Source organism: Salvelinus fontinalis, chromosome 17 (assembly GCF_029448725.1).
Source record: "Salvelinus fontinalis isolate EN_2023a chromosome 17, ASM2944872v1, whole genome shotgun sequence".
NCBI classification, from domain to species: domain Eukaryota; kingdom Metazoa; phylum Chordata; class Actinopteri; order Salmoniformes; family Salmonidae; genus Salvelinus; species Salvelinus fontinalis.
In genome coordinates this window covers 11,278,336-11,293,788 of record NC_074681.1, presented here as the reverse complement: position 1 = coordinate 11,293,788, position 15,453 = coordinate 11,278,336, and the positions used below count along the sequence as shown (strand labels likewise).

Genomic DNA, 15,453 nt, shown 5'->3' with positions numbered 1-15,453 from the left:
GTGTTCATTTCATGTTAATTAATTCTGTGTTCCTGGTCCAAAATGACCGCCCCATTATAGCTGATTATAAATCCATAATAATACATATATTATCACCTAATGTTGTGTTAGATCTTTTTATCAACTTAAGTTCTTGTGAACATTACACGTTTTGAACTTCTATTTGCTTTTATGGCCTGCAGGCCTCATTGACCTGAGCTCATACAACTCGTTTTTTGAGTAAAAAAAGCATCATGTATGGATTATTTTGACTATAATAAATACTCAGATGAAACATTGTGCTATTTATCACAGACTACTTTCTCCTCTAATGAATCTTCACTGACAGTTTCCTGGCCTATCCTCCTCAAAGATATGATCAAGAGCCTCACATACAGTATATCGTTTGGTCATTGTGCTGCCACAGAATTATTTGTGAGCAAGGCCTCAAAAAAGCTATATATACCAGAGTTGTGAGAAAAGTTATATATATTATTGAAACAATGCTGCGATTATTTGTGAGAATGCCAACAAGTGTGGGGAGTGAGGGGAGTGAGGTGTGTGTGTGTGCTCAAACACACATGCATGTGGGGGTCTGGGAGAGGAAGTGTGTCTATCTGATGAATGGGCATGTGCCTGAACTAAATTTTATACACTAATTGTAGTCACACCCATTCATTTTTAATGACCGGTCATTTTTGACCAGGAACACCACAGGTGTACAAAAGTTAAATAAAACACCTAAAATGTAATGAAAATCATCAAAATGTATGTTGTGTGTTCAGATGCCCTGTGTGGACAAAGTCATGGAACCTTATGACAATCAGATTAAATGAACTACATTTTTCATTGAGAAAACGTGTAAATCGGTCCAATTGGACCGGAACACAGCAGGAGGGTTAAATAATTGAAAGGGGTTCTTGAGGATGACAAGATGTCTATCGACCAAGCTGTAAGATCTAAGTTCAGAAAAGTGTAAGACCTTTGGCTTTCAATATGCAAAACATTTTACAAGGGAAAAAAGGTACTGTATATTTAACATAAGGATGGAATGTATAGCTAATGAGATCAATTTAGCTCTGCATTCATTTAGATGATTCTGGAAGAGAATGTATTAAACACATTATTTTCCAGGAATCCCTACACTTGATAAGCTTTCTCTAACAAAAAATAGTATTTTTAGAAGTACATAACTGTTGATAATCAAGAGTTCCCGAAGGTTAAGAAGAGGACCACAGAGAAGAAGGTATTAATGACTGTCTTTCACATGCCGATGATGCCATCTACGGTATCTTAATACATTTAGCAATGCCTTGTGCATTTTGTTTTATTAAACGTATGCTTCTCAGCTAATATACTGTGTTAGGCTAATCCAACTTCTATATAACATCAACCCAAAACACAACTTTGATAAAATAATCAAAATAAAGTTCTAACTTATAACTGGAATTGTAACCAATGCCTTGTCTTGCATTTCCTCTGCCACTCAGTCCTATTCCCACTCCCCAAGAAGCAGGCCAGTGATGGCCCCAGTCGTTCCTATAGCTCCAGGGGAGCTGGAGTCCCCTGGGACCAGTGATGATGAGGAGGCCACAGGCCGGAAGGAGAGGGTCTCCAGCGTCAGAGAGCGCCATGAGCAAGCTAGCGCCATGGAGGACACATTTCCTGAGAAGTTCCACTCCATCGCAGAGGATCTCAAAGAGATGATGGTATTGGTCAGGGAAGGGACCAGTGGTCTCCAACCCTGGTCCTTGTTCCAACCCAGCAACAAAAGATTCTACTAATCATCTAATCATCAAGACCTTGATGAGCTGAATCAGGTCATGGTTGGGCTGGAATGAAACGCTGTACACCCTATGGCTCTCCAGGACCCAGGTGGGTGACCACGTAAAACCCTCCACTAGAGGGCGGTAGCTAGTTTGGCAGCGTAGATATTTGTGTTAATACCCTGAGCCTCTGAGGATATAATTAAGCAATAAGGCCTGAGGAGTGTGGTATATGTACAATAAGCTTTCTATGACAAAACAATACTTTTTACTGTTCTAATTATGTTGGTAACCAGTTTATAATAGCAATGAGGCACCTCAGATGTTTGTGGTATATGGCCAATATACCACGGCTAAGGGCTGTTCTTAGGCACGACGCAACATGAAGTACTGGATACAACCCTTAGCCGTGGTATATTGGCCATATACCACACACCCCCCAGGTGCCTTATTGATGTTATAAACTGGTTATCAATGTAATTAGAACAGTAAAAATAACTGTTTTGGGTCAAACTGTGGTATACGGTCTGATATACTACCACAACTTGGTGCAGTCAAGGGGGGAAAGTAGCACATCACAGTTCTGTAGCTCATGAAGGATTCTGATATAAAACATATTATAAACTTGGGTGGTTCAAACCCTGAATGCTGATTGGCTGAAAGGATTCAGGGCTGCAGAACTGTGATGTGCTCCTTTCCCCTCTTGACTGCACCATCCTTCCAGTCTGCCAATGAGGATGAATCCTTTCCTGGTCTGTACTCAATCAGATGAGGCCCTGAGGCGAGACTGGTCGCGACATATGATGACAGCCGGAAAGGCCAGTGGTGACATCTTCCTGACATCTTCATCAGCGTTATCATCACCAAGCATCTATGGGGTTGTTAAGGGGAGCAGTGAGTTCAAAGCTGATGTGTCAGCAGATGATGTCATAAAGAGCAAATAGTCCAAGAGTAAAAAGTCAGGCATTCACAATATCAGCAAGGCTCTGACTGGACTGTTGGTTAGTAAGCTTTGATTGTTGTTTTTGTGTACTGCTTTTTTATCAGCCTTGTGATTTTCTGTGTCTGGTGGTATGAAACCTCAAATGTATGTGAAATAGGTATTGTTAGAAGAAATAATGGTCCTTTGTGGCTCAGTTGGTAGCGCATGGTGCTTGTAACCCCAGGGTAGTGGGTTTGATTCCCTGGACCACCCATGTGTTAAATGTATGCAGGTATGACTGTAAATTGCGTTGGATAAAAGTGTATGCTAAATGGCATATATTATTATATGATATAACCACACAAGTTTTCCATCAGTGCTAAGCTTCTGCTGGTCTGCTGTACAGTATTCTCTAAATACATTACAATACTGTTGATTAAGTCACTTTATACTAAGTTCCTAATTGGGAATATTTAGTTATATGAAATAATGAATGACTTCATGTCTCTTTCATTTTTCATGAATCTGAAGCACACAAAGGATGATCATACTGGAGATGGACCAAATGCTGCGACTCACTCGACATGGCAATGTTTCCTGCACATCCACTCAGTAGTTGACGAAAAAAGTCCGAAATACAACCATTGTACTGACTGTGGGTGATGTCTATTAGTCTATGTTCTTATATAAATGACACAAATGAAAATGTAACGTTTCTATTGGTATAATATGACACAGTACACAGGGCTGGTTTGCCGTAAAGCACTTTATATGTGTGTTGCTGGTTAACGATATATAACGATATAACGATATTATATCTGATCTTGGGTTAGGTGCTTCACTATTTCTGTTCATGAAACAGGTTTATCTATTTTTCCCAATGACTGCATAGTTGGTCCTGGTGGGAATCCGTAGTTGGTGGAATAGCATTGTGAAGAAGAATGTTGAAGAGGAGGACTCAGTGTTAAACAAACTTCGAATCGTGTCATTTGGTGAGTAACTGTCCCATACAGAACCGATTGATCAACATCAACATGGCATGTCACGATATTAGCATTGTCACTTGGCATTTCACAATCACACCCTAAGTATAGCCCACGAAAGGTATTGAGGCAGCAAAAAATATTCCCTGCGGCGGTCAGGGGGAGCGATTTACGCTAGCTAACGTAAGCTTGCTAGCTAACTGCTAAGCGAACTAACTGTAGCCTTTGCTCTGTTCAATTCTGTATTCTGATCTAGACTATAGTTATTGCCAGATTGCTTGGTCGTTCAAGTTTGTTTCTTCGTGCTCGTGGAGCAGCACATCCATGACGGACTGTTGATTGTCAGGAGTGGGCTAGCCAGCTGGTGGTGGGCCGAGCAGAGCACTTCCATTTCTGCTAACAAGTCAGCTGTATAGATAGCTAGCTCAACATGACTAACTTTAGCTAGCTAAGTACAGTCAATATTGAGCTATGTTGCCAATGTCAGCAACTGTACACATTGATCATAGATTTGCTAGACATTTTGTATAGCTAGCTAGCTAACATTAACTGCTTATGCAAATGAGAAGGCAAAACATATATCCAGTCCCCCTTGGTCTCTCTGCATCAAGCATCCTGTGTTTTCTTTTGTATTTCTGTTAACTTTTGTTGTTGACCTTATCTAACTAATCTGAAATATGCAAGTAATGTTCAGAGGTTGGTTTGGGTGGCAAGTTATGTCTTGTTGTTTGTAAGTTGATGATGATGACTGTATGTTTTCTTTCAGCTTGTCCTGGCAGGAAACTTAGTAAAGGATCATGGGTAACACAGGCGACCGGATGTCCGGAGACCGCCATGGTGCCAAGGCCCATCGCTCTGACAGCAGAGACAAAGACCACGAGCCCAGCAAGATGGTGGACAGCACTGATGACCCTAACATCTTCAACACACACGGTCTGGGGTCCTCCAAGGTACCTCTGCTCTGGAACATAGGATATTTGGGGGCAGGGGCGTAAAGACCATCACACTAAACAGTTGCATCAACAACAGATGCAGGGGGGGTACATTTCCGGGGCAGATTAAGAAGATGGGAAGAGAAGTAGAAGCCATATTAGCCAAGTGAGATTAACCCTGACTCTTTCTCAATTCATCTTTATCGATTCCTCTCTCCTCGCCTCCTCAAAACCCACTGGAGAAGAAGGTCCAATGTGAGGGACCTTGGACTTTTTATTCCAAGGAGGCAAGGAGATAATATGCGAGGAATCACAAAAAGAGTAGAGCCCCTGTCATTCCGTTTAAATCACAATGTGGGAGTTTCTTTTCCCCCGTAAGGTGTCGGACAAGGAGGAGCCCGACCTGGATGACCTGGTGAAGACTGGGCCTCAGTCCAGGCCCACGGTCATCCGCTGGGCCGGAGGAGGGAAGGAGGTCTACATCGCTGGCTCCTTTAACAACTGGGGCAAAAAGATCCACCTCAATAAGAGGTAGGGGAAAGGAGAGGAGAGGCCCTGGCCTGCATACTGTATTACTGTTATACTATTTTATTAGTGACAACATTTTGACACAGTTAATAGTGCATTAACAGTGTATTAACACAGTATTTCTTCGCCAAGCCACAATGACTTTGTAGCGATCCTGGACTTGCCAGAGGGAGAGCACCAGTACAAGTTCTTTGTGGACGGACAGTGGGTCCATGACCCCTCAGAGGTGAACCCTACATATGGCTCTGGCCTAAACTAGACTACTAGATGATATACTTTTTTTAGCCTGTTAAAAAAAAGACATATACACACAGTACATCCATTTTAAATGTGACAGGGATGGCACAATAAAGTCACTGACTTATTTCCATTTATGATGTCATTTTTATTTTATTTTAGGCCTAACCTGAACATATAAAGATGTAATAATATATTTCAAATACAACAGTGCAGCTATTTTCAGCCGTGTTTTGGTGATCCATCCACACTGTTTATTTGTTATTAACCTTGCTATAACACTCCCTCCTGCAGCCAGTGGTGACCAGCCAATTAGGCACCATCAACAACCTGATCGAGGTGAAGCAGTCAGACTTTGAGGTGTTTGATGCTCTGCAGGTGGACTCTCTGGAGTCTACTGACACCTCAGGTCAGTAGAGGCTCTAATCCTCTGTTGTCCCTTTACATTAAGCTGGCATAGTCTTATCTGGATGTGATTGGATAAGCGAAGGCACGGTTTCATCCTCTGTTGTCCCTTTGGGTTAAGCATAGCCTTGTACTGACCAAGAGGTGCCAACTTAAGGTCATGCAAGTTTGGGCCAAGTTTCCTTCCTCATGGTAATCCCTGATCTGTACATGATTGGGTAAGAGAAGGCAGGTTTTCCATCCTATCACCATTCAAGCCTTTTCAGATCAGTGATTACTTCAAGGAAGGATGTAATATTTAATCCTGATCAGGTGTTTAGGATAAGTTATGTAAGTTGATGAAAACCCAAGAAATCAGTCACCATTTGAGAGTATATGAATGACATGCTGTGTGTGTGTCATTGTGTGTCCTTAGACCTGTCCAGCTCCCCTCCAGGTCCCTATGGACAGGAGCAGTACATGTTCAGGCCTGAGGAACGCTCCAAAGCCCCACCCATCCTCCCCCCACACCTCCTCCAGGTCATCCTCAACAAGGACACTAACATCTCTGTGAGTTTGTTTCCGTTTCAGTCTCTCTCTCTCTCTCTCTCTCTCTCTCTCTCCCTCTCTCTCTCTCTCTCTGTCTCTCTCTGTCTCTCTCTCTCTGTCTCTCTCTCTCTGTCTCTCTCTCTCTGTCTCTCTCTCTTTCTCTCTCTCAATTATTCAATTACATTTGCTTTATTGGCATAATGTAACAATGTGCATATTTCCAAAGCTTACTTTGGAGATTTACAATATTAACATAATTAAAATAGTAATAATCAATATTGTCAACAGGACAACAGTAACAAGAATAATCAAGGGTCAAAAGAACCATACATTGAACAATAACAGTGACATAGAGGACACGTGCATGTTAGTAGGTCTGTCACACACTGTCCCTCATCTTCTGTCAGGCAGCAATGTAGTGCGCTGCCAACCCACAGCCCTCTGCGTCCTCCCCCAACAGGATGGGTAGCCTACTCTCATCAGAGAGGTCTTTGAAAACTTGAATAAGGGTTTCAAATTTGGGGAAATCACACTGTCTAATTGTTTAATATTTTTTCCATTTTGTCAGAACCTCTGTCTCAGGTTCTGCTGTGGTGCAGTGGTTGCACAGCCTTTCCTCTACAGGGAGCCAGGTTTTCCTGTGTCTATCATTCTCAATGACAAGGCCGTGCTGAGCCTGTACTTTCTCAAGGGTTTTCTAAGGTTTTGATCAGTAACCATGGTCAAATAGTTAGCCACGGTGTACTGTCGATTGTGCTCCCCAATAAGCAGTGGTTGAAAAAGTATTCAATTTTCATACTTGAGTAAGAGTAAATATACCTTAATAGAAAATTACTCAAGTAAAAGTGACCCAGTAAAATACTACTTGAGTAAAAGTCTAAAAGTATTTGGTTTTAAATATACTTAAGTATCAAAAGTAAATGTAATTGATAAAATATACTTAAGTATCAAAAGTAAAAGTATAAATGATTTCACATTCCTTATATTAAGCAAAGTAGACGGCACAATCTTGATTTTTTTAAATGTACGGATAGCCAGGGGCACGCTTCAACACTCATTTACAAACGAAACACATATGTTTAGAGAGTCCGCCAGATCAGAGGCAGTAGGGATGACCAGGGATGTTCTCTTGTTTAAAGTATTTTTACTTAAGTATTTTACGCCACTGTCAATAAGTAATGTAGTTTTGTTTTGACAGTGTTGTAATTTGGTTTATTCCGATTCATTGGTTGTGAGGCTTCAGTGTGTTAGTAGAACTCAGCCCCAGGACCAGCTAGATGAGGGGACTCTGTTCTGCTCTCACTCTCTCGCTCATTCAATTTCACTTTAAGGCCTTTATTGGCTTGGGAAACATATGTTAACATTGCCAAAGCAAGTGATAATAAACAAAAGTGAAATAAACAATACAAATTAACAGTAAACATTACAATCACAAAAGTTACAAAAGAATAAATACATTTCAAATGTCATTGTGCAAATAGTTAAAATACAAAAGGGAAAATAAATAAGCATAAATATGGGTTGTATTTACAATGGTGTTTGTTCTTCACTGGTTGTCCTTTTCTTGTGGCAACACGTTACACATTTTGCTGCTGTGATGGCACACTGTGGTATTTCACCCAGTAGATATGGGAGTTTATCAAAATTGGGTTTGTTTAATATGGTCATACATTTGGCAGGAGGTTAGGAAGTGCAGCTCAGTTTCCACCTCATTTTGTGGGCAGTGTGCACATAGCCTGTCTTCTCTTGAGAGCCAGGTCTGCCTACGGCAGCCTTTCTCAATAGCCCCAGGACCAGCCTGCTTAAGGGACTCTTCTCCAGGTTCATCTCTGTAGGTGATGGCTTTGTTATTGAAGGTTTCGGAATCGATTCCTTTTAGGTGGTTGTAGAATTTAACGTCTCTTTTCTGGATTTTTATAATTAGCGGGTATCGGCCTAATTCTGCTCTGCATGCATTATTTGGTGTTTTACGTTTTACACTAAGAATATTTTTGCTAAGTGTTTGTCCCATTTTGTGAATTCTTGGTTGGTGAGCAAACCCCAGACCTCACAACCATAAATGGCAATGGGTTCTATAACTGATTCAAGCATTTTTAGCCAGATCCTAATTGGTATGTTGAATTTTATGTTCATTTTGATGGCATAGAATGCCCTTCTTGCCTTGTCTCTCAGATCGTTCTCAGCTTTGTGGAAGTTATCTGTGGCGCTGATGTGTAGGCCGAGGTATGTATAGTTTTTTGTGTGCTCTAGGGCAACGATGTGTAGATGGAATTTGTAGTGCCCTCGCCAATTTGTTGATATATATGTTGAAGAGGGAGGAGCTTAAGCTGCATCCCTGTCTCACCCCACGGCCCTGTGTATCATGACATTTGGGCGAGACCCAAATGCAGACACAGGAGGCAGATGGTTGGAGTTTAAGATGTTTAATAAATCCAAAGGGAATAGGCAAGAGAATGGCCGTGGACAGTCAAAAGGTCATAACCAGATCAGAGTCCAGGAGGTACAGACTGGCAGGCAGACTCGAGGTCAGGGCAGGCAGAATGGTCAGGCAGGCGGGTACAGAGTCCAGAACAGGCAAGGGTCAAAACCGGGAGGACTAGAAAACGGAGAAAAGGCAAAGCAGGAAAAACGCTGGTAGGTTTGAACATACAAGACGCACTGGCACAGAGAGACAGGAAACACAGGGATAAATACACTGGCACAGAGAGACAGGAAACACAGGGATAAATACACTGGCACAGAGAGACAGGAAACACAGGGATAAATACACTGGTACAGAGAGACAGGAATCACAGGGATAAATACACTGGCACAGAGAGACAGGAATCACAGGGATAAATACACTGGCACAGAGAGACAGGAATCACAGGGATAAATACACTGGCACAGAGAGACAGGAAACACAGGGATAAATACACTGGCACAGAGAGACAGGAAACACAGGGATAAATACACTGGCACAGAGAGACAGGAAACACAGGGATAAATACACTGGCACAGAGAAACAGGAATCACAGGGATAAATACACTGGCACAGAGAGACAGGAAACACAGGGATAAATACACTGGCACAGAGAGACAGGAATCACAGGGATAAATACACTGGCACAGAGAGACAGGAATCACAGGGATAAATACACTGGCACAGAGAGACAGGAAACACAGGGATAAATACACTGGTACAGAGAGACAGGAAACACAGGGATAAATACACTGGCACAGAGAGACAGGAATCACAGGGATAAATACACTGGCACAGAGAGACAGGAATCACAGGGATAAATACACTGGTACAGAGAGACAGGAATCACAGGGATAAATACACTGGCACCGAGAGACAGGAATCACAGGGATAAATACACTGGCACAGAGAGACAGGAATCACAGGGATAAATACACTGGCACATAGAGACAGGAATCACAGGGATAAATACACTGGCACAGAGAGACAGGAATCACAGGGATAAATACACTGGCACAGAGAGACAGGAATCACAGGGATAAATACACTGGCACAGAGAGACAGGAAACACAGGGATAAATACACTGGCACAGAGAGACAGGAATCACAGGGATAAATACACTGGTACAGAGAGACAGGAAACACAGGGATAAATACACTGGCACAGAGAGACAGGAATCACAGGGATAAATACACTGGCACAGAGAGACAGGAATCACAGGGATAAATACACTGGCACAGAGAGACAGGAATCACAGGGATAAATACACTGGCACAGAGAGACTGGAATCACAGGGATAAATACACTGGCACAGAGAGACAGGAATCACAGGGATAAATACACTGGCACAGAGAGACAGGAATCACAGGGATAAATACACTGGTACAGAGAGACAGGAAACACAGGGATAAATACACTGGCACAGAGAGACAGGAATCACAGGGATAAATACACTGGCACAGAGAGACAGGAATCACAGGGATAAATACACTGGTACAGAGAGACAGGAAACACAGGGATAAATACACTGGCACAGAGAGACAGGAATCACAGGGATAAATACACTGGTACAGAGAGACAGGAAACACAGGGATAAATACACTGGCACAGAGAGACAGGAATCACAGGGATAAATACACTGGCACAGAGAGACAGGAATCACAGGGATAAATACACTGGCACAGAGAGACAGGAATCACAGGGATAAATACACTGGCACAGAGAGACAGGAATCACAGGGATAAATACACTGGCACAGAGAGACAGGAATCACAGGGATAAATACACTGGCACAGAGAGACAGGAATCACAGGGATAAATACACTGGCACAGAGAGACAGGAATCACAGGGATAAATACACTGGGGAAAACAAGCGACACCTGGAGGGGTGGCGACAATAACAAGGACAGGTGAAACAGATCAGGGTGTGACAGTGAAAAGAAATGTGTTTTTTGCCAATTTTAACCGCACACTTGTTGTTTGTGTACATGGATTTTATAATGTTGTATGTTTTCCCCCCAACACCACTTTCCATCAATTTGTATAGCAGACCCTCATGCCAAAATTAGTCAAAAACCTTTTTGAAATCAACAAAGCATGAGAAGAAGCCTTTGTTTTGGTTTGTTTGTTTGTCAGTTAGGGTGTGCAGGGTAAATACGTGGTCTGTCGTACGGTAATTTGGTAAAAAGCCAATTTTACATTTGCTCAGTTACATAGTTTTCACTGAGGAAATGTACGAGTCTGCTGTTAATGATAATGCAGATAATTTTCCTAAGGTTGCTGTTGACACATATCCCACTGTAGTTATTGGGGTCAAATGAGTCTCCACTTCTGTAGATTGGGGTGATCAGTCGTTGGTTTCAAATTTTGGGGAAGATGCCAGAGCCAAGGATGATGTTAAACAGCTTAAGTAAAGCCAATTGGAATTTGTTGTCTGTATATTTTATCATTTCATTTAGGATACCATCAATCCCACAGGTCTTTTTGGGTTGGAGGCTTTGTATTTTGTCCTGTAGTTCATTCGATGTAATTGGAGAATCCAGTGGGTTCTGGTCGTCTTTAATAGTTGATTCTAAGATTTGTATTTCATCATGTATATGTTTTTGTTCTTTGTTATAGAGCCAAACAGATTGGAGAAGTGGTTTTCCCATCTCTCTTTTGGATAGATAACTCTTCGTGTTGTTGTTTGCTTAGTTTTTTCCAATTTTTCAGCTGATTTCTGACCTGCTGTTCCTTCTTCTTCCGTAGTGTATTTCTGTATTGTTTTAGTGATTCACCATAGTGAAGGCGTCGGCTCAGGTTTTCTGGGTCTCTATGTTTTTGGTTGGACAGGTTTCTTAATTTCTTTCTTAGGTTTTTGCATTCTTCATCAAACCATTTGTCATTGTTGTTAATGGAACCATCTTGAATACTAATTATTCTTCTCTCTCTTCCTCTCCTACAGTGCGACCCAGCCTTGCTGCCTGAACCCAACCATGTGATGCTCAACCATCTGTATGCGCTCTCAATAAAGGTACTGTAGGAGGGCAGCAGCATCCTCTATCCCACTTCATACTGCAATACTTATGGATTGAGTAATAGTCTCATCCATAGCATAACATAGCATTAGTGTCTGTCTGTCTGTCTGTCTGTCTGTCTGTCTGTCTGTCTGTCTGTCTGTCTCACACAATCACACTCTCTCTCTCTGTCCTCTTCCTCAGGATGGAGTGATGGTGCTCAGTGCGACTCACAGGTATAAGAAGAAGTACGTCACATCTCTGCTCTACAAGCCCATCTAACCCGTGTGTGTAGGTGCACAGTGCTATAGAGGGCAGCATGTTAATACTGCGCTGGGTTTAACCATGTAGTTGAGATTGGACTAAACTAACAGTTTACAAAAGAGCTGGGGGCCTGTGGCTGAGACTGGGGGTGCAAATCTCAAGACACCCTTTTCCCTGTAGAGTGCACATCACACTTTAGCGCTCAGCAAATGGGTTCAAAGTAGTGCACTCAATGTGGAATAGGGTGTCATTTGAGCTTCAGCCTGTGACTCCACAAGAAGTCCACAAGGAGAAATACTGTAAGTGAACTGTGGCGTTTTCCCATAATGCACCCACAGTTGAATAGCAATAAGGGACTGAAAGAAACCACTTTGTGTGCAGCACTTAGACTGCGTTTACACAGGCATCCCAATTCTGATCTTTTCACATCAGATCTTTTCACATCAGATCTTTTTCAGAGCTGATCTGATTGGTCAAAAGACCAATTAGTGGAAAAAATATTAGAATTGGGCTGCCTGTGTAAACGCAGCCTTAGATTCTTTGTGGGTGCGTAGAAAGAACATTTGGTTCCATTAAAAACATAAGGGTTTGAAGACAAGTCTGCTGATGGGACTTTCAAACACATATAATCAACCTGACGTTTTATTAAATTAGCTTTTGAAAGGTTATGTACACGGAAAGAGGGCAATTGAATGTTTCTGGCTTGGATTTAGTGTCAAACGCTCCCCTTCTTTCTCCATATTTTTACTGTAATTGGACAGTGACTAGACTAAATGGAGCATTCTGCAGGGTCTTCCTTGTCATTACTGTAATTGGACAGTGACTAGACTAAATGGAGCATTCTGCAGGGTCTTCCTTGTTATTACTGTAATTGGATAGTGACTAGACTAAATGGAGGATTCTGCAGGGTCTTCCTTGTCATTACTGTAATTGGACAGTGACTAGACTAAATGGAGGATTCTGCAGGGTCTTCCTTGTCATTACTGTAATTGGACAGTGACTAGACTAAATGGAGCCTTCTGCAGGGTCTTCCTTGTCATTACTGTAATTGGACAGTGACTAGACTAAATGGAGCATTCTGCAGGGTCTTCCTTGTCATTACTGTAATTGGACAGTGACTAGACTAAATGGAGCATTCTGCAGGGTCTTCCTTGTCATTACTGTAATTGGACAGTGACTTGACTAAATGGAGGATTCTGCAGGGTCTTCCTTGTTATTACTGTAATTGGACAGTGACTAGACTAAATGGAGGATTCTGCAGGGTCTTCCTTGTTATTACTGTAATTGGACAGTGACTAGACTAAATGGAGGATTCTGCAGGGTCTTCCTTGTTATTACTGTAATTGGACAGTGACTAGACTAAATGGAGGATTCTGCAGGGTCTTCCTTGTTATTACTGTAATTGGACAGTGACTAGACTAAATGGAGGATTCTGCAGGGTCTTCCTTGTTATTACTGTAATTGGACAGTGACTAGACTAAATGGAGGATTCTGCAGGGTCTTCCTTGTTATTACTGTAATTGGACAGTGACTAGACTAAATGGAGGATTCTGCAGGGTCTTCCTTGTTATTACTGTAATTGGACAGTGACTAGACTAAATGGAGGATTCTGCAGGGTCTTCCTTGTCATTACTCTAATTGGACAGTGACTAGACTAAATGGAGGTTCCTGCAGGATCTTCCTTGTTTGATTCCAAAGGGACGATGACCACTAATAAAATCAGGATATACAATTGGATAGGCTGTGTACATTTAACTGAACTGAAGTATAACAAACTATGGGTATTAAATGGTATATCCCATTTAATCACTTTAAACTAAAGGCCTCATATTACATATCAAATAGGAGTTGTGAAATGTTGGCCTGTGTCTGTAGATCTCTGCTTAGTTCTGCTATTGCCTTCATGAAAGGATGCTGCAAGCACTTTAGCTACACGTGTGTCTCCAACAAATGCTTTGAGCAGGACTGTTGACATAAACCTTTAACTATGCAGATACACGGACACATCTTGTAGCTTTACATTGGACCTCAGCGTCCAGGCTGCATTTTAGAGAAATAGCTGTTCTGTGGGGATTTCTTTCTTTCTTTTTTCGTTCTATTTTCTATTTATCCAATAGAAATCGATCTGTTACATTTTCTGTATTTATAGCAAAGAAACAAACAAATAATGGTTTGTCTTGAATGTCGTGCATGATTTGAATGTCTAATACGAACAGTTTACTGTGGAATGTGTGGTGGATTTCACAACTGTGATTCTATCAAGATTAAATATTTGTGGCAAATTGCCAATATTGATTTCATAAGAATGTTAAAAAGTGTAATTTACTTTCATCAATAATGTTAAATTATGTTAAACTACTCAGATTTGACCATAAATATATTTAATATTTATAATTTTGAGAGAGTATTGTACCTATTGCTTGTGATACTTCACAACAATAATCAATGTGGGCTGATATCTGTAGGTGATATATTCCAAAGAGAAGATAATATATAATTACATGTTTTATTTGAAGAAACTGAGAAAAAACAATATCTCGCTCTGTTTGAGAATATAGGATATTCTGGTGCTTTATTAGGCAAAAAACAAAACTTGAATTTTAAAACTGTTAGCTAACATGTTTGTTTTTGAACATACTTTGCAGCATCACTGTGTAAGCCAGGTACTATAGAAGGTTGTTTCACTTGTTTGCAAATAAAAAGGGAAGACGTGTTGACCCTGAATATCAGTTGTGCCTAAGTAGGTTCTTTACCTGAGTGACTGAGTCACTGGCTAGATTACATTTGGCCTAGGCTTTAGAAAACATGGCTAGGGTCAATTTGAATTGAAATAAACAGAAATTCCAATTCAATAATATATATATTTTTTAATTCTCATAAAATGACAAGCTATTTATTTACGTCAAATCACATCCTGAATTGAGTGTCTTCAATTTGAATTGACCCCAACCCTGGTAGAAAATATAGAATAGGACAAGCATGAAGCTAATCAGTAAATGTGGAGATTTGTGTGTATTCCTCTTGCTCGGTGTTCAAACACAAATGTTTGGCTACTAACACACATTACATCAAAAGATGTGACAAACCATTTTTTTTTATAAATATGTTTTTATTTTTATTTTTTGGAACCCAAAAGCCCTCATTGTGATAACACTGTGGCAACACAACACACACACACACACACACACACACACACACAGTGACCATCTTCAGAGACAGAGCTCATAGACGAGCTCTGTGTCGGCATCCTAGTTAGCTTCATCAGCGCACACTTTATCACACACAGAGCCTGACAAACCAAGCTGCTCTTTGATTTCAATCACATACCATTAAATATAAGTTTCAGGACCAACTATTAGACACAGCTAAATACTTCTGTTTGATTCCGTTCTACACAGCACATTAAAAAGGCATTGTTCACGCTCCCTGGCCATGTTCAGTTCTACTCTG

At 41.1% G+C, this 15,453-nt stretch overlaps 1 protein-coding gene across 1 annotated transcript; it reads left to right on the top strand.

Annotated features, from left to right (window-relative positions):
- Nucleotides 1–2,685: 2,685 nt before the first annotated feature.
- On the top strand, nt 2,686–14,732 carry LOC129813686 (5'-AMP-activated protein kinase subunit beta-2-like). Its single transcript, XM_055866099.1, has 10 exons — nt 2,686–2,746; nt 3,199–3,322; nt 3,560–3,659; nt 4,417–4,600; nt 4,962–5,113; nt 5,243–5,336; nt 5,642–5,756; nt 6,168–6,301; nt 11,688–11,756; nt 11,944–14,732. The coding sequence occupies exons 4-10, from the start codon at nt 4,448–4,450 to the stop codon at nt 12,019–12,021; spliced, it is 795 nt and encodes a 264-aa protein (XP_055722074.1). The 5' UTR covers nt 2,686–2,746; nt 3,199–3,322; nt 3,560–3,659; nt 4,417–4,447; the 3' UTR covers nt 12,022–14,732.
- The last annotated feature ends 721 nt before the right edge of the window (nt 14,733–15,453 follow it).

Excerpts from the sequence above, each read along its gene's own strand:
- LOC129813686 (XM_055866099.1), top strand. The coding sequence starts at position 4,448 with ATGGGTAACACAGGCGACCGGATGTCCGGAGACCGCCATGGTGCCAAG. Across the intron at positions 5,337-5,641 it reads GGGTCCATGACCCCTCAGAG|CCAGTGGTGACCAGCCAATT; the intron begins GTGAACCCTACA and ends TCCCTCCTGCAG. Across the intron at positions 6,302-11,687 it reads ACAAGGACACTAACATCTCT|TGCGACCCAGCCTTGCTGCC; the intron begins GTGAGTTTGTTT and ends CCTCTCCTACAG.